The sequence below is a fragment of the Frankliniella occidentalis genome, unplaced genomic scaffold (assembly GCF_000697945.3).
Source record: "Frankliniella occidentalis isolate FOCC.00 unplaced genomic scaffold, Focc_3.1 Scaffold100, whole genome shotgun sequence".
Lineage (NCBI taxonomy): Eukaryota > Metazoa > Arthropoda > Insecta > Thysanoptera > Thripidae > Frankliniella > Frankliniella occidentalis.
In genome coordinates, this window is record NW_026267229.1 from 263103 (window position 1) to 288627 (window position 25525).

General features: G+C 43.9%; 9 protein-coding genes and 1 non-coding gene across 15 annotated transcripts in view; 3 read left to right on the forward strand and 7 right to left on the reverse strand.

Annotated features, from left to right (window-relative positions):
* Positions 1-1308, reverse strand: part of LOC113202756 (transcription termination factor 2) — a 16947-nt gene extending 15639 nt beyond the window's left edge. Inside the window, exons 1-3 of one of the 4 annotated variants that reach the window (XM_052269714.1) lie at positions 935-1175; positions 733-853; positions 11-381 (exon numbers count right to left, since the gene is read on the reverse strand). In XM_052269714.1, coding sequence (XP_052125674.1) covers positions 11-381; positions 733-740 — 379 coding nt within the window. In that variant the 5' untranslated portion in view covers positions 741-853; positions 935-1175. The other 3 variants (XM_052269716.1, XM_052269715.1, XM_052269713.1) reach the window with 3 other exon arrangements.
* A 98-nt stretch (positions 1309-1406) lies between these two features.
* Positions 1407-3102, forward strand: LOC113202783 (uncharacterized). Of its 2 annotated transcripts, none has more exons than XM_026417178.2 (4): positions 1407-1585; positions 1910-2190; positions 2258-2466; positions 2546-3102. In XM_026417178.2, the coding sequence occupies exons 1-4, from the start codon at positions 1540-1542 to the stop codon at positions 3000-3002; spliced, it is 993 nt and encodes a 330-aa protein (XP_026272963.1). In that variant the 5' UTR covers positions 1407-1539; the 3' UTR covers positions 3003-3102. The 2 variants fall into 2 exon arrangements, with proteins under 2 accessions (XP_026272963.1, XP_026272973.1); XM_026417188.2 differs by having other exon boundaries at positions 1407-1564.
* LOC113202773 (glutamate dehydrogenase, mitochondrial-like) lies at positions 3088-5840 on the reverse strand. The gene is made up of 8 exons (XM_052269721.1): positions 5296-5840; positions 4929-5216; positions 4652-4839; positions 4450-4566; positions 4148-4309; positions 3831-4035; positions 3579-3727; positions 3088-3492 (listed from the first exon to the last, which is right to left on the reverse strand). The coding sequence occupies exons 1-8, from the start codon at positions 5594-5596 to the stop codon at positions 3376-3378; spliced, it is 1527 nt and encodes a 508-aa protein (XP_052125681.1). The 5' UTR covers positions 5597-5840; the 3' UTR covers positions 3088-3375.
* A 206-nt stretch (positions 5841-6046) lies between these two features.
* LOC113202795 (uncharacterized) lies at positions 6047-9041 on the reverse strand. Its single transcript, XM_026417206.2, has 11 exons — positions 8998-9041; positions 8750-8896; positions 8451-8666; positions 8262-8366; positions 7876-8131; positions 7465-7593; positions 7253-7382; positions 6909-7173; positions 6653-6740; positions 6445-6567; positions 6047-6355 (listed from the first exon to the last, which is right to left on the reverse strand). Exons 3-11 carry the CDS (start codon positions 8532-8534, stop codon positions 6162-6164), a joined length of 1374 nt encoding a protein of 457 aa, XP_026272991.1. The 5' UTR covers positions 8535-8666; positions 8750-8896; positions 8998-9041; the 3' UTR covers positions 6047-6161.
* A 72-nt stretch (positions 9042-9113) lies between these two features.
* LOC113202806 (acyl-protein thioesterase 1) lies at positions 9114-12045 on the forward strand. Its single transcript, XM_026417218.2, has 5 exons — positions 9114-9374; positions 9590-9735; positions 9828-10074; positions 10157-10321; positions 10405-12045. Exons 1-5 carry the CDS (start codon positions 9129-9131, stop codon positions 10453-10455), a joined length of 855 nt encoding a protein of 284 aa, XP_026273003.1. The 5' UTR covers positions 9114-9128; the 3' UTR covers positions 10456-12045.
* A 101-nt stretch (positions 12046-12146) lies between these two features.
* LOC113203048 (ATP synthase mitochondrial F1 complex assembly factor 1) lies at positions 12147-12974 on the reverse strand. Its single transcript, XM_026417532.2, has one exon. It carries the CDS (start codon positions 12972-12974, stop codon positions 12147-12149), a length of 828 nt encoding a protein of 275 aa, XP_026273317.2.
* Positions 12975-13236: 262 nt separating this feature from the next.
* LOC113203029 (dynein regulatory complex protein 11) lies at positions 13237-16961 on the forward strand. 2 transcript variants are annotated; one of them, XM_026417511.2, is made up of 8 exons: positions 13237-13769; positions 13843-14101; positions 14168-14500; positions 14745-14968; positions 15042-15622; positions 15711-15852; positions 15927-16127; positions 16211-16961. In XM_026417511.2, the coding sequence occupies exons 1-8, from the start codon at positions 13314-13316 to the stop codon at positions 16454-16456; spliced, it is 2442 nt and encodes an 813-aa protein (XP_026273296.1). In that variant the 5' UTR covers positions 13237-13313; the 3' UTR covers positions 16457-16961. The 2 variants fall into 2 exon arrangements, with proteins under 2 accessions (XP_026273296.1, XP_052125677.1); XM_052269717.1 differs by having other exon boundaries at positions 13843-14500.
* LOC113203038 (probable small nuclear ribonucleoprotein E) lies at positions 16751-17712 on the reverse strand. The gene is made up of 2 exons (XM_026417521.2): positions 17504-17712; positions 16751-17181 (listed from the first exon to the last, which is right to left on the reverse strand). The coding sequence occupies exons 1-2, from the start codon at positions 17594-17596 to the stop codon at positions 16978-16980; spliced, it is 297 nt and encodes a 98-aa protein (XP_026273306.1). The 5' UTR covers positions 17597-17712; the 3' UTR covers positions 16751-16977.
* A 434-nt stretch (positions 17713-18146) lies between these two features.
* Trnac-gca (transfer RNA cysteine (anticodon GCA)) lies at positions 18147-18218 on the reverse strand. Its single transcript has one exon. It is a non-coding gene; the product is annotated as a tRNA-Cys (tRNA).
* A 576-nt stretch (positions 18219-18794) lies between these two features.
* LOC113202737 (protein disulfide-isomerase) lies at positions 18795-22946 on the reverse strand. The gene is made up of 9 exons (XM_026417114.2): positions 22717-22946; positions 21735-21932; positions 21515-21651; positions 21268-21405; positions 20956-21186; positions 20672-20872; positions 20423-20593; positions 20115-20333; positions 18795-20027 (listed from the first exon to the last, which is right to left on the reverse strand). The coding sequence occupies exons 1-9, from the start codon at positions 22862-22864 to the stop codon at positions 19977-19979; spliced, it is 1494 nt and encodes a 497-aa protein (XP_026272899.1). The 5' UTR covers positions 22865-22946; the 3' UTR covers positions 18795-19976.
* Between the last annotated feature and the right edge of the window lie 2579 nt (positions 22947-25525).

Genomic DNA, 25525 nt, shown 5'->3' on the forward strand with positions numbered 1-25525 from the left:
ACTTCATCACCTCCTGATTCAGATTCACCTACTTCATCATCTCCTGATTCAGAATCACCTTCTTCAGCATCTCCTAATTCAGAACCATCTACTTCAGCATCTCCTGATTCAGGATCTATATTAGAATCACCCGATTCAGAATTTCTTGAATTGAAACTTCTAGAATTTCTCAGTTCTGAACTTTCAAGTTCAGATTCTTCATTGTCAGAAGCCGGAATTACCAAGTCAGTTGATATATTCCTGGTGCCGTCATCAGAATCAGAGACTGCATCATTCTCATTGACTGATTCATCTGAAGTATCAAAATTTAGAGTTTTCTTGGGTTTAAACTTGTTGTTAGACACCACTGGGCTATCTTCAATGGAACTGTCCATGATAAATCTAAACATACAAACAAGAGAAACCAATCAGTCATGAATTAACAATTACACTGAGTAGTAGACCAAAGGCCGGATTCATTAACAAGCAATGAACAGACATAAAACACCAACTTATTCTCAGACCAGATAAAACAAATAAAGATTGAGAACCAAATTACTTTAAAACACTGATATATGGACAACAAAGGGCTGTCTGCAACAGATGAACAAGAGTAAAGTATTCAGTTGTGCAACAATAATTTCACCAAGTCAATTGAAAATTGACCAGACTGATTAAGTAGCTACGAGTGGCTATTAAACTGTGACTTGAAAACCGTGACTTGTACAAATGGATCAAACGAAATTAACTTACAATGACATGTTACACTCTTACAACAAAGGAAAATTCTTCAAACACAACCTGTTCCTCGTGTTTTGGGTTTCGTAATCTGAACAAAGACTTCTAGTGATGACAGTAAGAAACGGATGGTCTCCTAACAACAAATGCTACCTTAACTTTGCCTGCTCATCACATATTCACAGAATTAGAAATTAAATGTGGATAAGATACTAACGCGTCAGGTTAGGAGGACATCAGCCAATATCAACATGCTTCAAATCAAACCGTTTGATGGATTCAAATACCGCCAAGTGGCCTTCAGTGTGGCCAGCCACCAAACGTCAAAATTTATTTTAGAGGGAAAAGATAATAATGCCCCTTGACCAAATCAATGTTCTAAAAGATGTTTTCATGAGATTATGCAATCAAATGACGAAAAATATCATGTCAAATCGAGAGGTAAGAGCGGTGGTCAGATCCGCCTTACCTTAACACCAAGTTTGTTGTCCCTCAGTTGCAGAGGTGAGAAAATTGCTATGTTTGTTCAAAGTAGTTTCCGTAACAAAAGATTAGAAGTAACATATCCAAACAAAACTGTTCAAATAAACCTGTAAAACATTTCCATAATTTTATAAATTGTTGCAAAGGGAAAAGCTCAAAATTTAAACAACTGAAAAAGTAGAATAGTAGAAGTTTATTTTGTAGTAGTCTGCCTGTCGTCTGCTACGAAAACAAACAAGTTCGGACCTGACGCTTGACAGATAGGGAGTACAGTACGGTTTTGTCACCTTCTTTCGCCAGAACGACCACGACCATACTTTCAGTTGATACCATTTCATCATGAATCGAAAACGGAAGGCAACTGGTGAGGAACCGGTGATAAATGGTGTTAGTATCGGCTCCCGTTTCAGTATTTTGATTAGTAGGTCGCTAACCGGCCGCAGCCTGAGAAAGTTGCGCAACTATCAGTAATTCTAGAGGAACTTCACATAATACCTGCCACTCCGAGCTTTTACAAGAAAAACGGAATCAAAAAGCGCCATATTTGACCGGGGTTTTTCGAGTTACGTCGACGTCGATTCTACGTCGCTCGAATTCCATCTCTGGCTAGGACTACTCACTGGGACTGTGCCGTCTGCATGACTCACCACGACCTCAAATATTATTGTAATTACTTTTAAATCCCTCTCTTTGGCCTTATTTTTTTAAGCGGGGGCTCGTTTGGATGGTGGGTCTGCACCCCCTGCGCCCAGTGGTCCACCCCCTTCTGAGATCACCAGTTTCCGTGGGGACTACCACTTTCTCAGCAATTTCTACAAGTCCCCTATCGTGCAGGACGGTATCGAGTACCCTACCGTAGAGCACGCCTTTCAGGCCGCGAAGTGCCTCGACAGATCAAGTAAGCTCTCACTTGTTGTCAACAAGAACCCGGTCGTCGTCAAGCGGCTTGGTCGGCGCGTTCAGCTGCGTCCCGACTGGGAGAGTGTCAAGGTATTCCCAGCGTGATTGCCTGCTCAGAGAATCTGCCACGCAACTTTATTCCATTGTTGCATTTCAGGTTGACCTGATGCATGAGATTCTCTCTCTCAAGTTTGCACCGAACACTGAGTTCGCCACCCTTTTGCTGGCAACGGGTGAGGCCAAGCTGATTGAGGGCAACAGGTGGCATGACAACTTTTGGGGAGCTTGTCAGTGCGACAAACACCGTGTCACTACTGGTGCCAACCATCTGGGTAAGCTGCTCATGAGAGTGCGGGATGAACTAAGGTGAGTGAGCTTGTCTGTCAACATCGCTCCTGCCATGGACTGTCATGACAGCTTACCGCACCATTTCCAACAATTATAGGTCTTCTACCAAATCTGGCAATCGCACTCTCACAATACCTGATACAGTGCCAATCAAAGAAGAGCCAGATACTTCTCCTGCTACCCTCCCTGCCAAAGAGCAAATCAAAGAAGAGCCAGATACTCTTACTGCTACACTCTCTGCCTCAGATAAAATCAAAACAGAGCCAGATACTTCTACTGTTACCCTCCCTGCCACACCTAAAATCAAAGGAGAGCCAGATACTTCTTCTGATACCGATCTTACCACAGTCCCAACGCCATCCAAAGAAGAGACAGACTCTGCTGGAACTTCCCTGCCAACCCCTGACATAGCACCAAGCAAAGAAGAGTCAAATCAGAAGTCTGTCCGGGTTTGCAATGGGTTGGACACATTTGCTCCATTTCGGTATGGTTTTAACTTGACTCCTCCACAAGGCGGAACCAAACGTGTCAAACTCAGTGAAGATTCGGACTGACCCATTGCTATGATACCCCCCTTGCCATCATGACAATCAAAGAGTTACTTAATGTACATTTTTTACAGTTTTATGACAATAAAAATGGTCTATGTTATCATTTTATTTTTTTAAAGATTTTGTCATAAACAGTAATTACACTCTCTCCACAACTCTTTCAAAACATAAGGAATTTATTGCAAAATTTGCACTGCAACAAATAGTTAGTAATGAAATGAAAACATAAATTATGAAAAAAGTTCTTCATTGAACAGATATGCTTAAATACAATAAAATAGTACAGAGTATAAATACTTAGGAAAATGGCCATTTTACTCTATTATACACTAAATGTGAATCACAAAGATAAAATGGCAATAATGTGCAGTAAAACCTATAAAGTTAAACCAGCCTCTTCATAGCATTTATAAATTTTGTAGAGTGAATTACAGTAGGCAGCAATTCTCATATTAATTCCCAAATTATGTTCCTTAGCCATGAATTTAATTTCCTGCATTAAAAAAAGAGATCAAACAAATAGGAGTGCAACCAAGGAGTATAGCACAATATGCTAAAGGGAGCAGGTCAAATACGTACTGCTGCTGTCTTTTCCATCGTTGCCTCCAAGCTTGCTCTGACTATTTCTTTTTCTGATGCGTCTATTAATCTGCGTCTGAATTCTTCTGATGGTCGAATTTCTATGTTGCAGTTAGGAAGGGACTTGTTTAAAGACTTCTCCACTGAATCTAGCAGCAAAAATAACCAAACAAGGTAAAGCAAAAAGGTTAAACCCTGTCAGTCAATGAGATAATTTTTCATGGCAAAAAAGATTTAATCTAATCTTCCTACCAAGGAGATGCAGTTGTGTTCCCTCTTCATACTTCAGGCTCAATCTGCCAAACGACTTATGATTGACATTTTTGACCCATTCGAAGTAGGAAACTGTAACTCCTCCAGCATTTAAATAGATGTCAGGAATAATTAATACATTCTTCTCCATCAGGATCCTATCTGCCGCAGGAGTGAGGGGGCCGTTTGCTCCTTCGGCAATAATCTGCAACACAATAATTTAATGAAAATCAATTGATAGTTTAGAAAAAGGAATGTGGTCGCTCCGGGTATTAATCGAACCAAATCAGATCGAGAGCGCGACACACGCCACACACCTTCGCCTTGATGTTGCCTGCATTGTCCAGATGCACCACCTTTTCCGTGGCGCACGGCGCGAGGATGTCGCACTCAGCACAAAGTAATTCGTCGCGGTCGACCGCCTCCGAGCCGGGGAAGTCCCTGATGCTACCGGTTTTCTTGAGATGTTCCATGAGCTCCTGTGTGACGAGGGGGGGAGGGGAGACTTACGCGGTGCTGCGGTGGGCCGCCTGCGAGGTAGGCCATACGATGCAGCCGTGCGTGGCGGCGCGGCCTACCCCTGCAGGCGGCCCGCTGCCGTCCGCCGCGCGCGACTCACGTGAGGATTGATGCCCTGGCAGTTCCTGATGGCGCAGTCCCACTCGATGACACCGATGCACTTGGCGCCGGCCTTGGAGTAGAACCGGGCCGTGTGGAAGCCCACGTTGCCGAAGCCCTGCGGGCAGGCGAGCGCCATGTGAGGGGGCGACCTGGTGCCGGTGGGGGCGCGGCGCGCGCCGCAGTCCGAGCCTCAGCCCCACCTGCACCACGTACGTCTTGTCCTGCCAGCCGGGCGACAGGCCTATCTGCTGCATGAGCTCGGGTTCACGGATGAAGCAGTTGGTGCCGATGTAGACCCCGCGCCCCGTGGCGTCCTGCCGCCCCGCCACGCCGCCCAGGTTGATGGGCTTGCCCGTGACCGTGGCGTACGAGTTGATGTCGGAGTGGCCTGCGGACGGAGGAAGCAACCCGCGGTGACACTGGGCCTATATGTCTGAATCCCTAGGGAAGCGATCAAAGCGCCACACACCCACCAACCGAGAGTTTTCGCGTACTGGTCCGCGATCCAGCTCATCTCCAGCGGCCCCGTGTTCATGTCCGGGGCGGGGACGTCGATGCCGGGGCCTATGAAGCCGCGCTTCACGAGCTCCAGCGTGTACCTCCTGGTGATCTTCTCCAACTCGTTCTCGCTGAACTCTTTGGGGTTTATCTTGATCCCGCCCTTGGCCCCGCCGAAGGGCGCGTTGACGCAGGCCGTCTTGTAGGACATGAGGGCGGCCAGGCCCTTCACCTCGTCCGAACTCACGTCCTCGCTGTACCGGATACCTACGGGCAGCCAAGTGCGACGTGTACAAGAGTCTAGCTTTGCCCGGGGCGGCCGATGGGATACCTCCTGCGGCCCCACCTCCCTTCACCGGCATCTTGTGCACGCTGTGGTGCGCCCGGTACCCGGTGATGAGGGTGAAGGAGCCATCGTCCCGCTTCACGGGGAAGGTCACCTCGATGCAGGCGGAGCACGACCCCATGATGCGCATGATACCCTCGACGCGGTGCTTGCGCTGCTCGTCCGTCAGCCTCTGCCGCCCCATCATGGACTTCTCAAACATGGGCACCATCTTCCCGACGGCGTAGTGGTAGTTGTACTCAACCATGGCTGTGAATAGGGGGTCCCGCTCCTGGGGCATGCATCGCAAACGCTCTGGCATCTGCAGCAAACCAAACTCACGGCATCAGGCCTGCATTCAAGGGCGCTGTCGGCATTTCAACGCGCACGCTTCGACAACCTCGTACGTGATTGACGAGGTCGGACCGGGATTACACGTGTCAGCCTTCCGGGAGTAAAACCGATGACGGCGAGGTAACTGACCAACTCCCATTAGAGATCGAATGGTTCGCAGCAGCATTACTCAGGTAAGTAAGTGATACTGGAAGCGTTCACAGGGTTCACAGTCGAGTGCGATTACCCCCCTGCCTGCCCCTGCCCTACCCCCAGGCGACACCCCAATGGTGTATTGTTGTAAGGCTGTGCACATTTTGCAAGGCACGACGGCACGATACGACGGGGCGCTGCTGGCTGCTGGCGCTGCTGCTAGCTAGCCCACGATTGGATTGCCAGCGTTCAGCATTGGCAGCTTGTTTACGATTTATAAAGCACATCTGCAGGATGTGATTTATTTTGTTTTGTTAATCAGTGAACAAATTACACAAAATATGGAATATAGTTGATAAATATATCACAATAAAGCTTTGTGCTAGGACAAAAATAGTAAATTAAACTCTAAAACAGAACAGCTTTGTTCTTGAAGCAGCAAAAATGTCTGGTAATGAATGAATATCATTCTGAACTCTAATACCAACATGCACTAATGCCTCAGAAGACCCCGTTTCTAATTTCTTTTTATAGTCATTCGGATCCAAATTAAGAAGGTCTTCTGGACTTTTAAACGGGTAAAACAAAATGGTTCCTGTAATGAAAATATTCATCATCAAATTTGAATGCATGGGCTCTTTAGATATAAATTTAACTACATTTATAATAGTTATCTTTTTGTACCTGTACTGGTTCCAACAAGAAAGATATTACCGAAAAGGGCAGCTGATGTACATATCCATTTCCAATATGGCCATCTTATTTTGTTGACTTGATTACCAACTGATATAATTGTCAGGCCGCCACCTAGAATTTTGCAAACCATGCTCACATGAGGAAAACTTGAAGCTGTTTAATAAGATAAATTCATGGAGTTTCAACATTAGTTTACCTGTCAAACTTAGTGAAACTTGGCCAGGCCAAATATATGCCTTATAAATGTACAAATTATTCTCTGTCAGTAGGCTTTGATATTGGCTCTGAATTTTTTTTTTAAAGTAAAATAATTAATTTTTTTTTTAAATAGTTTGCTGCAAACTTGGTTTAGTTATAGCACAACAATGATGGTACAGCTTAATTGATTTCGAATGCAACCACCTCCTGTGTCTTATGTTGGCTTTAATTTTCAAAATCAACAGATTCCTCACCTGAAATATATGGCCTGATGGTCGCTCAATGAATGTGACAATTGCAGGCCCATTACGGCAACTGACCATAAGAAGGGGAAATGAGACCTGTTTGAATTTGGATTGATTCTCATTTTCACTGACTCCATCATACCCATACACTGCCACTACAGGATTTAAAGGCAATTGTGGAAGTTGTTTTGAAATTATTTTCTTTTCAGAGATTGACAAATGGGATAAAAATCCACTGGCAGGGTCCCATTCATAGAATACATTCCTATCACAACTGGAAGCAAAATAATTATATTGATCAATTGAGCTTATAACTATAGCATTACGAAAAAAAAAAGTATCCTGCAACTTACGAGGATGATATCCCTGTGTAATTTGATGAGCCCAAAATTTTCACACTGTCACCTGTCATGTCATATATACCAATAGACCTATTTCTACACTTGGCAATAATTTCATATCTTGGTAGTGATTCATATCCACCTACAAACAGAAATATTTAAACATCATCCCTTTACTTCAATTCTGTTAGCTGATAGACTGATAGAATCAAAATAAAACTCACCAGGACACAGTTTTACTAAGACTGTGAGAACTTCAGATTTGAAACGGTGCAGGGACTCTAACTCTTGATTATGGTCAGGGTTCCAGAGGCCAAGTATTCCTTGGTTTGTGCCAAAAACAATATCTTGCCCTAGAAAAGGCACAAGTGTTTAGGAAATACCAGTGAAGATGATTAACTACTTTACTCTCCAATAGGATCTATAAAAAATAGACTCTGACAGCTAATTCATCATATTCAGATCCTCCACACAATATTGTAACACCTCTCAAGGGTTTGTGACATAAAATATGCAAACTCGCTGAACGATGTTAAATAATATCCCATGCAAAGGGTAACAGTGAAAGTTTAGTCCAACACTGGTTTCCATCTGATATGCCAGCACAATATTAATTTGAGAATACTTATGCTTACCTGCAATATCAACAGATTTTATTTCATCGTGTTCAACCAATGTCTCATATGTCAGACTATAATTCCAGTTTTTAATCATACTCCAGAATTGTGTGCAATAAAATATTTGTTTCCATGGAGTTTGCTGAGGATACTTATTCTGTATAAGTTCCTGGGGTTTCCAGGTGCATACACCAAAATGAAGACCAGCAGAGGGTAAATGTGCCATGCTTGGGTTTTCCATTACCTTCAATGTCCAAGTTTGCCATTTGGCAACCTATGACAGGACCAGAAAAAGAATGACAGAATGAGATTACTATCGCTTTTCGAGACTTGATGCAACTAGAGACAGACATAAATATACCACCAGCAACTGAACATTACAGAGCAGAGCATGCAGTACTCACCTGGTTGACCAAATTGTAAAAGAGGGCACAGGTGCATGATAGTCTCACCATAGATATTGGGTCTAAGTATTGAAATATACTTTCAAAAATTTCTGTCGGGAGTGTCTGCAAAAGTATACACGAGAAAGTGAGAACACAACAGAGTTAAGTCTGTTATTACGCGAGGCAAAGTTGTCACTGAATACGAACGTGTAACGGACAATCCTCTTGGACAGGACGTTGGGGTAGCATCATGATGTTGGGCCACTCAGATCGAGTGCACAAGCCGTACATTTAAATGCTGAATGGGTTGTTTTTGTTATTTGTTTGTTTGTGCTAAACGTCACCCTCCACACCGACACCGAAGTCGGATCCACGACTATTCACAGTCAAGTTCCCCCACCACTGCTGTAGTGCTGAGCTTGGCTTGACGTGAAAAACTTAAAAATGAGGTAGGATCAGGACATTTAACACCTTGCTGGGATGCAAGGATATTTCATTCATCTCACCCTGAAGTTCTCTCTGATTCTGCTGATTCTGAAACCACGCTGCTTTCCGCATAGCCCCCCACTACTACTTTGAGTACAAATAGTCTCGTAACCCGACTTGGATGTATGTGTGGTGGGAGCCGCTCAATTGATTGTTGTTTTCTGTTTCTGCTGGAGAGGGAGTACGTTATGTAACTTCTTATGAAAATAGGCCGAAGACCTCGATTAAAAAGAAAGGCCAACGATGGTTTTCGAAAGCTAATCCATACCATTGGTTGAAGTACATAAGTCCTGCAAATCTTTGCAAATTGCAAGTGAACAGCTTGAAGGCTTGAAATCGGGGAGCTTGGCGCGCTTTCTTTCACAGGCTTCTATAAGTGCAATTTTCCTGGTTACAAAAATGACAAAAAAACATCAAAATTTGTCGTCTGTGCTGCTAGTGAAGCCCTGCGTATCAGTGGATATCAAAGTGAACGTCTTTAAACTCATTGTTCTTATCAGTTTAGTTTTAGTAGTCCGTGGCGGAGTAATTGATTCTTCTTTTGATTCAAGAGTGTCAATTCACCATTCAACTCTTGATAACTCTAGTCTCAATATGGCAGGCACCCCGGTTGTAATTGGAGCTACGGCCAAACACACTGCCACTGTAAGTACACCCTAATTACATTCATTCTATTTACATGTTTTATCATGGTCACATCCTGTGTAAATTTCAACATTTTAGCATAGTCCTTTTTTTTTGTTGTTCATATACATTGAGGTTTGAGGGGCATTATGTAATCACTAACAATTTTTGAATTAATGAGGAATCATCAATTATTCACTAACACACTGTAAACAATCTGCCTTTCCACATTTTAGCTTATTTTCCTTCATGGTCTTGGAGACACTGGTCATGGGTGGGCCAGCGCAATGGGAGCGCTTAAAACCCCATTCATGAAAGTCATATGTCCTACTGCCCAGACAATTGCTGTCACCCTCAATTCTGGTTTCAAAATGCCAGCCTGGTAAGTCATGTTAAGTCTTTATCTTGATCTATACTTTCATACTTTTGTGTATGTATCTGTATAATGATGCTCTTTTATTTTCATTGTTTCAGGTTCGACCTCAAATCGCTCGATGCAAGTGGTCCAGAGGATGAAAGTGGCATTAAAAAAGCTTCTCAACTTATCCATTCTATGATTGATGCTGAAGTTAGTGCTGGTATACCCTCTAATAGAATTGTTATCGGTGGATTCTCTCAGGGAGGTGCTTTGGCATTGTATTCAGCCCTCACTTATTCTAAACCTTTGGCGGGTGTTGTGGCCCTTTCCTGCTGGCTGCCCCTGAACAAAAGCTTTCCTAGTGTAAGTATTCAAAATTGAATATATTTCTAAATGTCTCTTATTTCTGTTCCAATACATTACCATATTTTCTGCTGTCAAACAGTTTGTGGTTGGCAACAAGGAGACTCCTTTCCTTCAGTGCCACGGTGATTGTGATCCAATTGTGCCATTCAAGTGGGGACAGATGACAGCCTCTATTCTCAAGGGTTATTTGAAGAGTATTGAATTCAAAACATATGGGGGATTGATGCATTCGTCTTCTGACGAGGTTGGTCCAATTACTGTTGCTTTAACGTGTTATTTCATGACATTAGTAACAAAATGAACGTTCTGTTGTTGTTTTTTTTGCAGGAAATGAATGACATCAAGGATTTTGTGCAGAAACAATTGCCTAATGTCTAACAAAGTACTAGCCTACCTATGAGCTTCAATACGACACTCCTACTGTCATAAATTTGAGTTACATCGATGCTATTTGTACCTCTTTCGATTTTTAAATAGTGAGATTATCAATATACTGCAGCACTAGACCCAATTTCTTTTTCCCAATTCTTTACTATTTTGAGATTTACTGTTTCAATACTCAATACTATTTTTTTTATTGTAGTTTTAATAATGCAAAGAGATTTTTTTTCCCTGTTTAAATCAGAGGGAAGAAAAAGTGTTAATAACTTAAAAAGAAAAAGAAACTCTGCCAGGCATAAATACCTCCACTTTTTTCTGGCAGGCATAAATACCTTCACTTATTTTTCAGTTGTAGGTAATGTGAAAACTGGATTCGTTTCTCAGTAAAGATTGTATTGAGGATTTTGATTTCGAAATCTAGTATATTTCCATTACCCTTTTCTTAAGATTGATAACTCAACAAATCTTACTATTTTGTGGACTAGTCATCTATTGTTACTGAATAGAAAATGAAACTACTGTACTATAAAACTGATGTTACATTTCAGAAGCTGGTTAGATAGCTAGACATTGTGTTCTACTCTAAGATTATTCTTGCGTGATGTGTAAGTGGTGTAATGTGAGTGGTAGTTAAAGAAATGTTCTTCGGTTTGATTACTTTGTGACATATTGGATCTCAAGTCTTAATGCAAGGAAGTCAACAATTTTAAAATTTGGATGTAAAAACTGTACCATAAGTAGCTTCTTTAATTTTTAAAAGTAAGGGGTAAATTTCCATGAAATATTTTTTAAGTGGGTTTTGATCAGCGATGGCAACTGTGTAAACATGCTCAAATCCACTGATGTGATACCATTCGTATGTGAAACAGCAAAGTCCGATTTGTAAACTAAGTTTCCGTTAGATTCTATGCACTAGAGATCATGCAGCAGTTGCTTGCACAATGTCTTTTTTTTACTTCTCACTTTACTTTTATCTTTGACACCTTTCTATGTACTTAGTCAAAATGAGATGTAGCGCAATTTTAAATTAGACCCCTGTCATTGAGCTTGGGCATCTTCAATTTTACGTAGCAGGTGTAGAATTTTCTTGAAACCATTTTAACTTTTGGCCGCTCCTTGAGATTCTTGCATTTAAAACCCTTCACTTACAACCATTGTGATCATTATTCTTTACTATAATGCTCCAGTTCATGATTGTTATGATTCATCAACTATCTTTAATATGGGAACATCTTGTTAATTAACATGTCTATTATTTTGAAAACATTAATTAACTGTTGGTAGATGAGTATCTCTTACATCGAAATGTTTTTGGAAGTGCAGATGCAGCTAATTGCTATGCGTGGCTTCTTTTTTCGATTGTAGTGGTTGTAATGTCATGTTTCTAACTCTGGGAAAGAATCTGAGTGAACTTATTTTTGTGATACTTTATTTTCTATAGTGAATTGTATCAAATATTTTGTGTCATCATAGAAGTATACCATGATTTTGAAGCCCAGTACACTAGTATTGAAATTTTTGATGATTTCAATCAAATATATCATGTATTGTAAAAGTAAAATGAAAATAAACAATACATTCGGGTAATATTTTCGTTCACTTAAATTTAAATGAGCATCTTGATACAATGAATCTAATGTTTATTAAAGCTGAACTTCATCCAGTTAGTAAACAGTTTACATTGTCGGTTACATTGCCATTCTTTCCAGTTCTACAATCAAATCCATGTGACGAAACTCTGTTGGTACATTTGAAAATCTCTCCAGCAATTTCATTCTTTTTGTGTCTATTTCTCCATAATATCTATGAATCTGATTGGTTAAGCACATTGCTTCGGAAACAGCTAAGATATCATTATTAAATTCACCTCTCATAAGCACAATACCTTTATCTTTACTCAATTCAGAAAAGTGTGTTAGCAGAAGACATTCAGGGGCATTCTCTTTAAATGCCTGAAAGTTGATCAGGGGAGTAAGATGAAATTCCTCCCCACAAAATTGACTGACAAAATATTCATAGCCATGAGGTCTTGGAAGGGGTAACAAAAAAGTTGGGTGTTTTAAACTTGTCTGGAGAATAAGATCATATACTTCCACAGGTAAAACTACAGCCACTGTATCTTTAACAGACATGTGATGCTTTAACCATATCTCTGTAATCTCTTGCATAGATTTATCTTTCAAGAGTTCTACTTTCATAATATCACTCAAATGCTTCTTCTTAGTAAAAGGTGGCGTTGTAAGAATTGATTTGTTAGGAGATAACTCTCCATCTTTAGCTTGTACGGGAGTCCGAATAGCAGCAATACGACGGGCCAGTTCCTCGGGAGTTGTTCTCTGAAGTTCGGAAATTTTTTCAGAATATTTCCCAAAATAAGGATTTGATTTGAGGCCTTTGATTTCATCTTCGTCTTTGCACTTTTTAGCAGACGTAGTGAGAGCACACCACCGCAATGCACTTCCACGCATTGAGGACAATTTGGAGGAGCTACCACAAAACTTGGCAGTCGCTGTCATCGCCGCAAACGACATATTGTAGTCTGTCAAGCATTAATTGTCAAAGAACTTCCCTTTACCTAACCTTGCCCCCTTGTTTGGGAGGCTGCCTAGCTGACGACAGTTACAGTGTTGTGAGGGAAAGAGTACTGCCGACATCCCAGCATGCACTTGGTGCAGTAACCACTTGCCACGGATCCGGAAACAGCACACTCCAAAGCCAGCACTTTACGCGCGCTGCCTTGCCAGAGCCAGCCTCACCCGGCGACCATCCTTGATGTTTAATCAATACCCGACCGACGACGCGCCGAGCGCCGGGCTACGCCGGGTAGATGGCAGGTTCTTGAACAAGGCCAAGTTATGTCCCACTCTACTTACGACAAACTCTGGGCAGAGGCCCAGAGAACTCTTGACGAGGCAACGACCATTGACACCGACCTGCACGGTGCCAAGCCCCAGAAGGACAAGAAAAAGGCTTCCGCCGTCGTGTGCGACCTGTACGTCAAGTACATCACCGTGATGAACAGCCTGGACCAGTGTTACGACCAGATGGTCCAGCCCCAAAAGAGGATCCTCGTCCGTAAGCTGCTAGACTCGACCTTGGGGAGGATGCTAGAGCTGAAGCACGAGCTCGTCAACCTAGACTTGTCTGAGTTTAGCTACTACGACGACGTCCTCATCGACATGCGGATCCTGCCCCAGGAGGCCGAGATCACCATCCCGCAGTACTATCGGCGGGAGAGGGAGGAGGAGATCCGCCAGAGGAGGAAAACCATCGACACCATCCTGAAGCGACTCGGTTTTTACGAAGATGAGGTAATTGAAAACACGCACGGGATAGGGAAGTACCTTGTTGGCGTTTGCGCTAAGATGGGCCTATGTTCCGCAGGGTGCCGAGCCGGAGATGACAGAGGACGAGGCGACGCGGCTGATCCAGGTGCACGAGCGCGCGCGCCAGGGCCGCCTGCGGGCGCAGTTCATGCGCGAGATCCGCCACATGAAGGACAAGGCCAAGCCCGATCCCCTGGCAGACGACAAGACGGGGGCGGGGTCGCGCGCGGCCGCGCTCAAGATCCAGAAGATCTGGCGGGGCTTCATCACGCGTCGCAAGATCAGGAGAAGGGTGATCGAGGAGATGCTGCTCATAGGTAAGGAGGACTCTCTGCGCGTGCACGTCAGCGCGCCGGATGGCATAACTGCCAGGTGTGTCCCAGGCATGCTGCCCCCCGTCGCCGTGGAGTCGGAGGCGCGGCGTCGCAGCGAGGAGGTGCGGGAGGCGCGGCGCGTGGTGCAGCACGACCACCAGCGGCAGTACGAGCTCGCGCTGGTGCACGAGAAGCAGCACGTCCTGCGCACCCGCGGCGAGATCATCAAGGAGGAGATCGCGGACGCGGCGCGCTGCTGGTACATGGACTACAAGGCCAACACGGGCAAGTTCCCGGACTTCCCTTCCGAGGAGTCCGGCGGCTCTGCCGTGCTCTTCAGCCGACAGGGCGCCGAGTCCGAGATGAGCAAGTCCACCGCGCCCTCCTCCAAGGACAGTAAAGGTGAGTGTCCCGCTGTCCCGCTGTCCCGCTGGAAGCGCCTGCGACGCGATGGGTAGTCCGACCCGCCAAACAGCTGTGTGGAGCCGGTGGCCCGCCCTAGCGCTCCGTAAGGGGCCGGCCGAGCGCCACGCCAAACGTGCCCCCGCGTCGCACTGTCTGTGTGGGAAGGCTAATTGGGGGGAAATTTAGTTCTGCTGAGAAAAGTAAGGGAAAATTACGTGACATGATATTGCAAATTTATAAGGTAAAAAGGACAAGACGAAAAAGGCGCAGAAAGAAAAGGACCCCGCGAAAAAGAAGCCAGACGACGAGGAGGATCCTGGCTTCAAGATGATTCCGTCCGTGTACCTGGGGGACCTCATCAATGGCTGCAGCGTGTACCAGGATGTCTGGGCCGAAAAGGATGAGCGAGACAACCCAGCACAGACCTTCTACCGAGATATGATCCTCCAGGAGAAGGAGCGGGAGGTAGGTGGAAAATGACCGGCGGCCTATAGTTTTTCGAAGATGCAGAAACAGCATTATTTTAACTTTTGGGCAGGTGGAGGCGGAGTTGCGGAAGACGGTGGACCACATGTTGCGAGGAGAATTGGAGCGACTTCAGGCGGCGCTGGACCGTGATCGCGCGCGCAAGGGCAAGAAGGGCAAGAAGGCCAGCAAGAAGGGTCGACGCGGGGGCAAAAAGAACAAGAAGAAGAAGGAGCGCGATCTCACGCCGGATCGCACCCTCGAGTCGCTGTTCGAGGAGCTGGTGGCCAACGGTATCATCCGTAAGTACCCCGAGGTGCCGCTGGCCGCGTTCAGGGGGGAGCGCTCGTATGGCAACCACGCGCTGCGTCAGCTGGGGAAGGACCCGCTGCCCTCGCTCGGCGACGTGCGCCAGGCCGTGCTCGAGTACTGCGTGCTGCCGCTCGGCTCGCCCACCATCCACGCCACGTCCCCCCTGGTGCGCTCCGTGCTGCTGGCGGGGCCGGCGGGCTCCGGGAAGCACATGCTCGTGCACGCCGTCTGCTCGGAGACCGGCTCCGTCCTCTTCGACCTGAGCGCCGCCAACATCGTGGGCAAATACCCTGGCAAGACGGGGCTGGTCATGCTCGTGCACCTCGTCAGCAAGGTGTCCAGGTAGGTATAAGGCAAGGCAAGGAAAAGTTGCCGGCTGGAGAAAATTTTCACCTCGGAGAACTGCAAATATGTTAACTTTTCCCTCTAGACTATTGCAGCCATCCGTCATTTTCATGGATTGCGCAGAGAAGCCGTTTCTAAAGAAAGTACCCAAAACTGACAAAACGGACCCTAAACGACTTAAGAAGGACCTGCCTAAGCTAATAAAAAGCATAGGCCCCGAGGACCAGGTACGTGAAGGTGCCCCTAAAGAACTAAATTTCTTATCTCATAAGCGGACATTGTTTACATTAATTGACTGCAGGTGCTCCTGCTGGGCATATCGCGCAGTCCCTGGGAGTGCGACCAGAAGGCCCTCGCCCAGGTGTACACCAAGATGATCCTCATCCCCCGCCCGGACTACGCCAGCCGCAGCTTCATCTGGAGCGAGCTGCTCTTCTCCTACAGCGGAGTCAACCGCCAGTTCGACACGGCCGCGCTCGCGCAGATCTCGGACGGGTACACGGTACGGCCACCACCTGAGCGCCCGAGGCGGAGGGGTTGCCTACACTCCGGGCGCTGACCGCCCCGTCCCTTCCCTTCTTGCAGGTGGGGCGCATCCTGGCCGTGCTGAGGGACGTCATGACGTGCAAGCGGATCCTGCAGATGCGCGTGCAGCCGCTGACGCACGCCGAGCTGGTGGCCGCCCTGAGCAGGCACGACCCCGTGTACAAGGAGGAGGAGGAGGCGTTCCTCAGCTGGTTCCAGCGCACGCCCATCGGGAGGCGCAAGGCGCGCGCCAACGAGCTGGAGGAACTCCAGCGGCAGGGACTCGAGCCGCAGCCGGCAAAGTGAGGCAGGACCACTATAAACACAATACAGCAAACTGCAACTCATGCCAGTACAACACGGTCAGGTCTGACACTGCGTGAAGTCCCTTACTTTTATGTTACTATCACACTCTTAAATGGCTGTGGTACATTTAGAAAATATACATATATTCCAAGGGTAATTGTAAATACTTGACTTGGTGCTAGTATGGAGTCATGCTGCACCAGCATGTTAGAGAAAAGTGTCATAATATTTTTTTCAGCAGTTCGTAAGTTCTTCATAGTTGGCTACAAAATATGATTAAGAGGAAGTATACAATTATGTTTGGTTGAAATGCCTTTATTTAACATTTCATTGTGTTGATTGATGCTATGTACAATTGGAATGAGCTGTAAACTGAAAGGCAAATGGGTATGCAAATAAGACTTTCTAATATTAAATTAAAGATAACTGTTGTCCTCTCAAATTCTTCTGGGATTTGTATGCAGACGTTTTAGTACAAGTCTTAGAAATAAAATATTAGATTGAACATTGGGGAAGATTCATTACGGTTGCATTGCTGCTCCTTGAGGATTAACATTCTGGATAAGTGTGATATTGTCGCCTTTCATCATGATGCGTCCAAGGGCCTTCCTCTTGCCAGACTTCTTATACACCTCTTCCGCGTCATCTAACACAAGGTTCATGTATTCATCAAATCCCACAATGTGGCCTTCAATCTTGAGGTTGACGTTTTCATACAACCAGACCTGAAGTAAAAAGTAAGAGTTAAAAATTGTTATCAAGTAAAATCACGGAAAGAATCTTTAAAAGCAGTTCACAAATGAAGTCCACTGGCATCACAAATCATTGCTAATTAAATCTTCTCAGAACTTTCTGAACATTTACAATTACTTAAGAGCATTCTTTAAAGGGAAATAGGTGGTACGAAAAAATGACAGGAAAAGAGACGCTTAGGTCAAATACCGTACAGAGATTACATGAACATTTATAGTTTAAAATAATGTTGTGACTGCACGAATTTTAGGTTAGGGGACACAGCGGGGAACATGTACTATAGGAAATACTTACTTGTACTTTAGAACGATTTTGCAAGTATCTGAAGATAAGGTTGATGGGTTGAACCATCACCTTCTGAACTTTAGGGGGTCCTTTGTACGACATTTTAAAACTATTTAGAGGTAACTTTCTATCAATAAACAAAACAACACGAGATGTCCAAACGTCGCCGGTGCGTTTACCGGTTTGCTTGCTCCCAGGTCCCAGGCCGGCTGCAGTGTAAATAGCGTTTTGGGAGCCAAGCAGCCCTGTTGTCAAATATCCATAGGATGGAGAAACGCAGATTACAGACGAGTTCCACTGCTCTGAAAGTGTTCAATGAAAAATATGAGAGTGTTGATATTTCAAATTAAGTTTCGATAGCATTGAGAGCGTTTCTTTCACTTATTCTTAATTTTTGATTTCATGTGACGCGCTGACGCGGCAACACTGTCCTGCTTCTATTGCTTCATTTGTTTTGCTGACCCGGTAATTTTGAATATGTTCGAAAGGGATCATTCGCAAACCTTCAAAATCTTGTTCTACTAGCTTTGGTAATGTTTAATTTCTTCATTTTAAATTTTCTAGCTAGTTGTAGTTGTCTATTTGGTTGACTGTATTGCAATAAAATGCATGCGAAATTATGCGGAGTCACCATCAACAAAACATTGTGTACAGGGGACACCCGGGTTTGAACCGGGGACCTCTCGATCTGCAGTCGAATGCTCTACCACTGAGCTATATCCCCTGATGTGAGGGGGAGGCCCAGCCTTACTGGTTTGCTTCTTCGACTCATGGACGTGCATGTGCACAAGTACTGCACGAAAGTGTAGCAATGCTAACTTGCTGTGTCATGTTCTTTGGTCGGCGCATCCATGTATTCATCAAAGTATACTACATTCTGAGCCAGCATTGAGAGCAGTGGTTAAAAAATATTTGTGTTACATATTTCACAAAAAACAGTTCAGTGTCTAGTTGGATTAGGCATTACTAAATGAGTCCTGACTTCCCTCCCCTTGGTACATTTCATAGGGAATCCTCTACTCCCCTTTACTGTTCCATACTCTGTTGTGTAGTTATTTGAGTTCCAAAATTTTAGTGATTGATAATAGCCCAAAGAGACACTAAACACTCACTTTTAGTCATTTGACATTTGTTTTTGACTGTCAAAGTTACTCTTTCTGCCTAAAGTTTGACTAGCGAGGAGAAAAATAAGCAGAAACAAACTCACCTATACAGTCCAAAGCAGTCAAATGACTGCAAGTGAGTGTTTTGTGTCAACTGGGAGGATAATGAAAGGTGTAGAGAAAAGAAACGTAAACAGTTATGAGATTTCTGTGGAAAATGTATTTAACAGTAGTTCTTTTAGAGTTTTGTCTTATACTTGTTAACACATCAGTCTCGAGGTTTAGCCACAGCAGGTTTACAATTAATCACAATACCACTGCCGTTATCTTTCGATGTTGACATGCAAAACCACAACATCCAGCAGAGCACAGCGCACACACCATTAAAAAAAATATTAAAGTTACTAAAGAGAGACTTGCAGCACTGATTCAACTGTAATTAACAATCTCATTATGGCAGCACAACACTGATAATTTCCAAAACCTAGTAAGTACTACTTTAGTTTGTACTGTGTGGGAAGACAATTAAAATACATGATTTGTGTCAAATCAATGCTGCAAGTATAGCTATGTGTGTGATGTCTTTGCAATTTATCAGGAATAATGTACACAGTACAGTTAAAAACAATCCAGTTAATATAGAAAAATAGAATTCACATAAATCAAATCTGCCTAATGACACTTTGTGTACCCTGATTTGTGCAATCATCTGAAGATTTTCTGACTGCTAGAAAATGTCTAATGAGAAAGGTAGAGAGAAAAAAAAATACAGGCAAGGAGATGGAGTGAGAGCAAAGTACTAAATAGAAATTGATAAAATAACGAAACATGAAACAGATAGGAATGGGAAAAGAGGTAATGATTTGTACAGGAACTAGCTGTACACTAAAAACTAGAATAATTTAAAGTTAAAAAAAAAGCAGCTGGCTTCCCACACAAGTCACAAGTACAGATCGCATTTGAACATTTGCAACAAAGCACAAATGACTAACAACAATACTGAAATTTGCTGAAAAATTCAGTCGAAGCAATTACCTTACTTCAATAAATGCTATCAAAACTTTGAACTGAAAAAAACAAATGCAAAATTGCTAATACAAAGTTAAAATGCTAATGGATTTTACAACCAATGGAACGTCTTGTGACTAATGGAACGCACATTGCTCACTCAATCACACTCATCCAAAGGGAGAACGATTTCATTAAAATGTTGTAAGAAACTCAATCACAATAAGCCTTGTGCAGCTTTTCCTGTCACAAAAACATTCTTTCTCAATCATTCTTTACTTTCACATTTGGCTGATTTGTTTCCAGGTACATTGTTGTGTACATGGTAACACAATTAAAACTCAGGTTTTTGAAGTGTGCTTTTAAAATAATTACAGCTCGTCCTTCTTTGGCTGGTCATCATCTTCATCAACATCCTCAGTCTGAAAGAAAATGAAATCAAAGTTAGATATGAACTAGGGCTACTTGTAGATATGAGGAAAAGAAATACCTTTAAGAATTCAACATACCTCATCAGGAGCAGCCTGACCATAGACACCACCAGTTTCTAAGAATTTGGTAAGTCCTTCTAGGGTACGCTCGCCATTGTACTCAATGACCTTGTTGTCACCCTTGGCGTAAAGCTTGAGGGTAGGGAATGAAGGAATTTTTGTGTGCTCTAGCTCGTTGATGGTAGCATCCATCTTTGCAACAACAATGGCAGGATTGTCCTTGAATTTCTCACCAAGCTGAAATTGAAATTAAATGGTAATTATAACTGTACACATTAAATTGACCCAAAGTTCACATCAGACATTGACAATTCAAAGTAACTAACCTGGTCGTAGATGGGAGCAAGCTGCTTGCAGTGACCGCACCAGGGAGCATAGAACTCAACTAAAACATCCTTTTCCTTGTCAAATGCAACTTCATCAAAGTTGGTAGAAACCAAGACCTTCACAGGGTTCTTGTCCCAATCCTCAGGGAGATCTTGAGAGAGAAGGTGTTGCTGAGGGCCAGGATTCCAGATTAATCACTAAGATTGAGTTTGAGGAAATTCATTGACAAGTAGACTAAAAATAGTTACCTTCAGCTTGCCATCAAGGAAGCTCTGAACGAATGAGCGGATGTTGTCGGCATCAAGTTTAGGATCAGCAGGCTTGTATTTAGCCATATCTTCCTCCAGGCGGATAAGACGCATAGCAGGAACCTCAGATTTCTTCATGCCAAAGAAGTCCAGAATGCGGTCGTGGTCTTCTTCATCAGCGTTGATGGTAACAAACAGCAGCTAAAGAAAAGAGAGAACAAAAGATAAATTAAGCTTTTTGTCTTTCTACCAGAGGCAAATGAAAATGTACAAAGAAAGCATACCTGGTCTCTGAACTCTTTGGCAACAGAGCGGGCACTTTCAAGGTGCTGGTCGAAATGTCCAGCCTCCTTTGACAGGAACATCAAGAGGTGAGACTTGATTTCACCACCGAAGATCTTCTGGGCAGTTTCATGATTGAACTCAACAACAAGAGGAAGGGCATTGGAGGAGACAAACTTCTTGAGAACCTCTTCCTTAAGTTCACCCTCAAAGTCAGCACGTCCTTCATCAAACTAGAAAAATAGATTAGATTAGATTAGTTATTTGAAATAAATTTTAACAGGCATTTATGTTCAAGTTGATGCTTTGCATACCTGCTTGAAGAGGACAACCTTGCCGTCTTCAACCTTGTACTCAGCGAAGACATCATCAGAGGAAGTGATACCGAAAGGATAATCATCAACCATGCTAGCAACGGCAAGGAAAACTTTAGCAGCCTCAGAGGTCTGGTCCTACAGGATTAACAGAAGTCTGTGTTAATTCACTAACAACTTGTGGATATGAAATTATTTCAAGCGATTTTAAACTTGAAGATAATACTAAAATCTCTTTGATACAAACCTTGAAGAAACCAATGACAGCAACAGAAGCAGCCTTCTCAACAAAGGACTTGGCATCCTCAACAGATTCAAGAGCCTTGGCAGGAGGGCCGGTCTTTTTGTTCAGCCAGTTGACAATTTCGCTGGCAGTGCGTCCACCTAGATCAGAAGGCATCAGTTAATAAACTGGGCAAACATTTACCATCTCTCAATTGTTCAATTAGTTCACACGAGTATTATACCATTGTATTCAACAGGGTTTCCATTGCGGAAGAATTTCAGAGTGGGATAACCACGGACACCGTGGCTCTCAGCTAATTCCTGCTCCTCAGTTGCATCAACCTTGCCCAATTTGATAGCTGATCCACTCTCAGCCAGTGTCTTGGCGGCCTTAGCGTATTCAGGGGCAAGAGCCTTGCAATGGCCACACCAGGGGGCATCTGAAAAAATAGCAGTTGTATAATGATCATACCACAAAAATAATAATTGCAATGTGACAAGCTGCAGCTGTTAATGGTTAGAAAATCTAATTGAACACTGCCGAAAAATATTTACTTCATATGGAAAGTTTCCGACCCATTTTCAAAACTCAAATAAATGAATTGTGGGAAAATAATTGGGGAAATTGAATAGAAAGGTTACCTAACTTAACTTGAAACATTTGTTAAGCACAACAGGTCATTAACCTCAGAATACCAAGTCAGATGGTGAGCAATAAATTTATAGGTTTTGATTCCCCTAACAATACTGAACAATGCACTTAGCAGAAACAGGAGAATATTTAAATCTAGATTTTACTCAAGAACAAATATTAGAATGTTCAAAGGAACAGTGGGTTCAATTAAAACTTTTAATGAACCAAATGCAATCTGAAGTACTAGACAAAACTAGCAAGTCTGAGTTGACAAATACAAAAATTCCTTTAACTACTGCCATAAATAAGCCATATATGTTCGTATGAAACTCGAAGAAAATGAGGAGTATTGTGTAGTCTACGTAAGCAACATAGGCCGGGGCTGGTGCAACGTGTAACCACGTACGTGACAGCAACAATCCTAGCAGCTAGTTTCAACTAATGAAATTGAACCTAAGCGAGGCATACTTTCAATAAATGAACACGGGAGAGTAAAAAATAAGGAGTTGAATGTCAATTAAGTAGTTGTTTTTCAGCTCGACTAAAACATCTGGCTTTATGGACCAACACTTGTCGATGTTTTGACTTACAGAATTCGACGAGGAGGAACTCGTTGGAAGAAATGGTTTCTTGGAAGTTGGCCTTAGTTAAAACAATTACTTCTTTGTCGTCCACATCTTCGGCGCCGGCCGCAAGGGCAACCGCGGCCAGTAACAAGGCAACCTTAGGCCAAATCATTTTCCCGGTGTGTGAGAGCTCCCCAAACGCTCAGACGCCTTACACCTGCCGTGGCTTTGGATAGAGTGAGGACCATTCAGCGCGAGGGCGGCTGTCGTGGCACCCTCTGATCGTGGTGGGCTCTCATTGGCTGAGACGTTCGCCGAGGCGGCGTACTACTCTTGTCAGGAAATCTCAATGTGACTCTCGCAATAAATGTGAATTTCGCCATAAAATCAAAAGGAAAATAGTTTGAAAAAAAAATCTTTCATTTTTGAAGTATAATGAAAAATGCGTCAATATCCAAAAATGGAAACTGTCATTGCCCAGTAAGGTGACGTTAAGGACTTTGTAGCGCAAAATACGAAGGACCTTCTCCTCTAATTTCATTCCAGACGTCTCACCGTTGTTGTCACGCCTTGAAACTAAGAAAGTGAGGATAACCGCAGTTCATTTCCTGTAAGATGTAGCGTTTGTGGATCCTATCGTATTTTATTTCAAAGGGAAATGCAAGTTGCTCAAGCAGACAGTCATCGAACTTTGAGTTGTACATGGAGGTTAAGGCGCCCTTGTTTCTATGTATTGTGTGTCAATAACAGCCTGCCACAGTTGAGTGTTGTCTAGAAAGGGGTGAATGCTAAAATAGGTTGAGTTCAGTGAACAAGTTACTTTGATTCTGTAAGGCTGTCGTTTGAATTAAAAAATTTGGACGCCTTGGATTTTGGGACTTTGTGGAGTTTCAGCCTTGAAAATGCTGCCAACATTCCCAAACCATACTTGTTCACTCGCAAAATTGAAACAGAAACTTTTGTGTGATTCGAAGGTGTTTAAAAACAGGCGATGCTTCATAGAAATGGCTTTTGTACTAACTTCTTCTGAATTTGTTCTCACTGCCGCGTATTTCGCTTGCTTTCTCGCACTACTTTTCCCCTGTCTTAAATCCGCCAAATTTCAAATGTCGCGCAGTTCATGACGCAATCAAGATCTCTACCCTTCTTGGCGGAAAACCTCTCCCGTCATCTCCTAGTGGTTCCTTGAGATTGGGCCTAAGCTATCGTGCAGCGCTCGATGACCTACCCGAACTAGCTCGGTAATCCCAACTAGTAGCGACAGCGACACTTATCGCATTGGGCGGGCGGCGAGACCGCAGAGTAGAGCCACAAAGCCATGACCCAGTGTTTTGAACTCGTTACAGTTTGTGACGTTGATCAGAACTTAGTACCGGGTGTATCAGAGCGGACGCCGCTGTTTTGCAGGACTGCATACCCTCTTGGGCCGCAGGGGCCATGGTGCCTGACGGGCGGAGGGAGTAGGCAAACCCGCAACACTCAGCGTCCGGTCTAAAGTCTGACACACCGGGTAGGTCCAAAAATTATTTTCCTGAAAAAAGAACCTAGGACAATTTTCCCTTATTTATTGATGTGGGACTTTCCTTCGTTCAGGGGGAGGGAGTCCTCGAAACAAAAAGAATATCACGCTATATAGGAAACTCCCAATAAACAATAAATACTCCACCGGGATACCCATTTGTAGTGGTTTTCAGGTTTTGACTGTGAAAGTGGGTCTTTTTCTGCCTAAATTTAAACTGGTAAGTGAAAATTTAGTCAGATAGAGACCTACTTGAACAGTCAAAAGCTGAAAATGACCCAAATGAGTCCAAACGTGAGGTTTTCGTGCTTACTGCTGGGTTATTGATTTAAAAGTGAGAAAATATGGACAACTTGTCCTATAGTTTTTTTTTTAAATTTAATGCTTGTATGGCCTAGATTGATGATTGGATTCAACATTCAAGGCCTTTGACTTCTGTCACAGTGACTCGATTTTCTGGGAGTAATCGGACATGCCGATGCGACATTTCATTTTGCAGGCGTGGACTTAAATCGTTAATAGTGCGAGGCAGGCAAAGTAGGGTGCAGGAAGAAACAGGAAATCCCGCATTGCCAACTTTTATGGAGGTTATCAGTAAAGAGGAAGTGAACAACTGATAGCTGCCCCGCCTACCTCGACGGCAGGTCTGGCCGCCGACACGGCGCTCCTTATTTGTACCGGTTTCGGTGACAGGGTAAATGAAATATTTGTGCGAGTGTGTGTGTGTGTGTGGGGGGGTGTATCCCCCCTGCAAACTTCTACGTTTATTCCAACGTGAAAGGTCGTTAGGACGCAATTAGAAGGCCTCTTACCTAGCATTATAATGCTATAGTCCATCCTTTATCTGATAAGCGGATATAGTCCTTTCCGGCGCACCCATTGGTCACTGAAGACCAATGACTCTGATGACGCGTAAGAGCACTTCGAAGGGTCCGCGTCCTTTTGTTATCTTAACTCTGCCTCCTCGATACGTGTCCCCATAGCGGCAGCGCCACGCGCCCGCTGCTGCTGGGTATGGGTGATGTAGGAGGTGGGAGGCGGGCGTAAGGCGGGCCGGGCAGCACTCGACCGTCCAACCGACCTAGCTCAGCGAGGGAGAGTGCGCGATTAACGGTATATATGACGATGGCCCGGCTCGGACTGACTCCCGCCCCGCCCCGCGCCTCGCGAAGCAGAGAAAGGTCAAGGTTTTGGGCGGCCGGCTGTGCGCGGGTCACCCGGTCTTTCCTGTCTCACTAAGCAATACAAAATTTTCTCTCGACATGACTCTCTCACATTTTTCAACCGCCTCGATAGTAGTCACAAATTGAGATG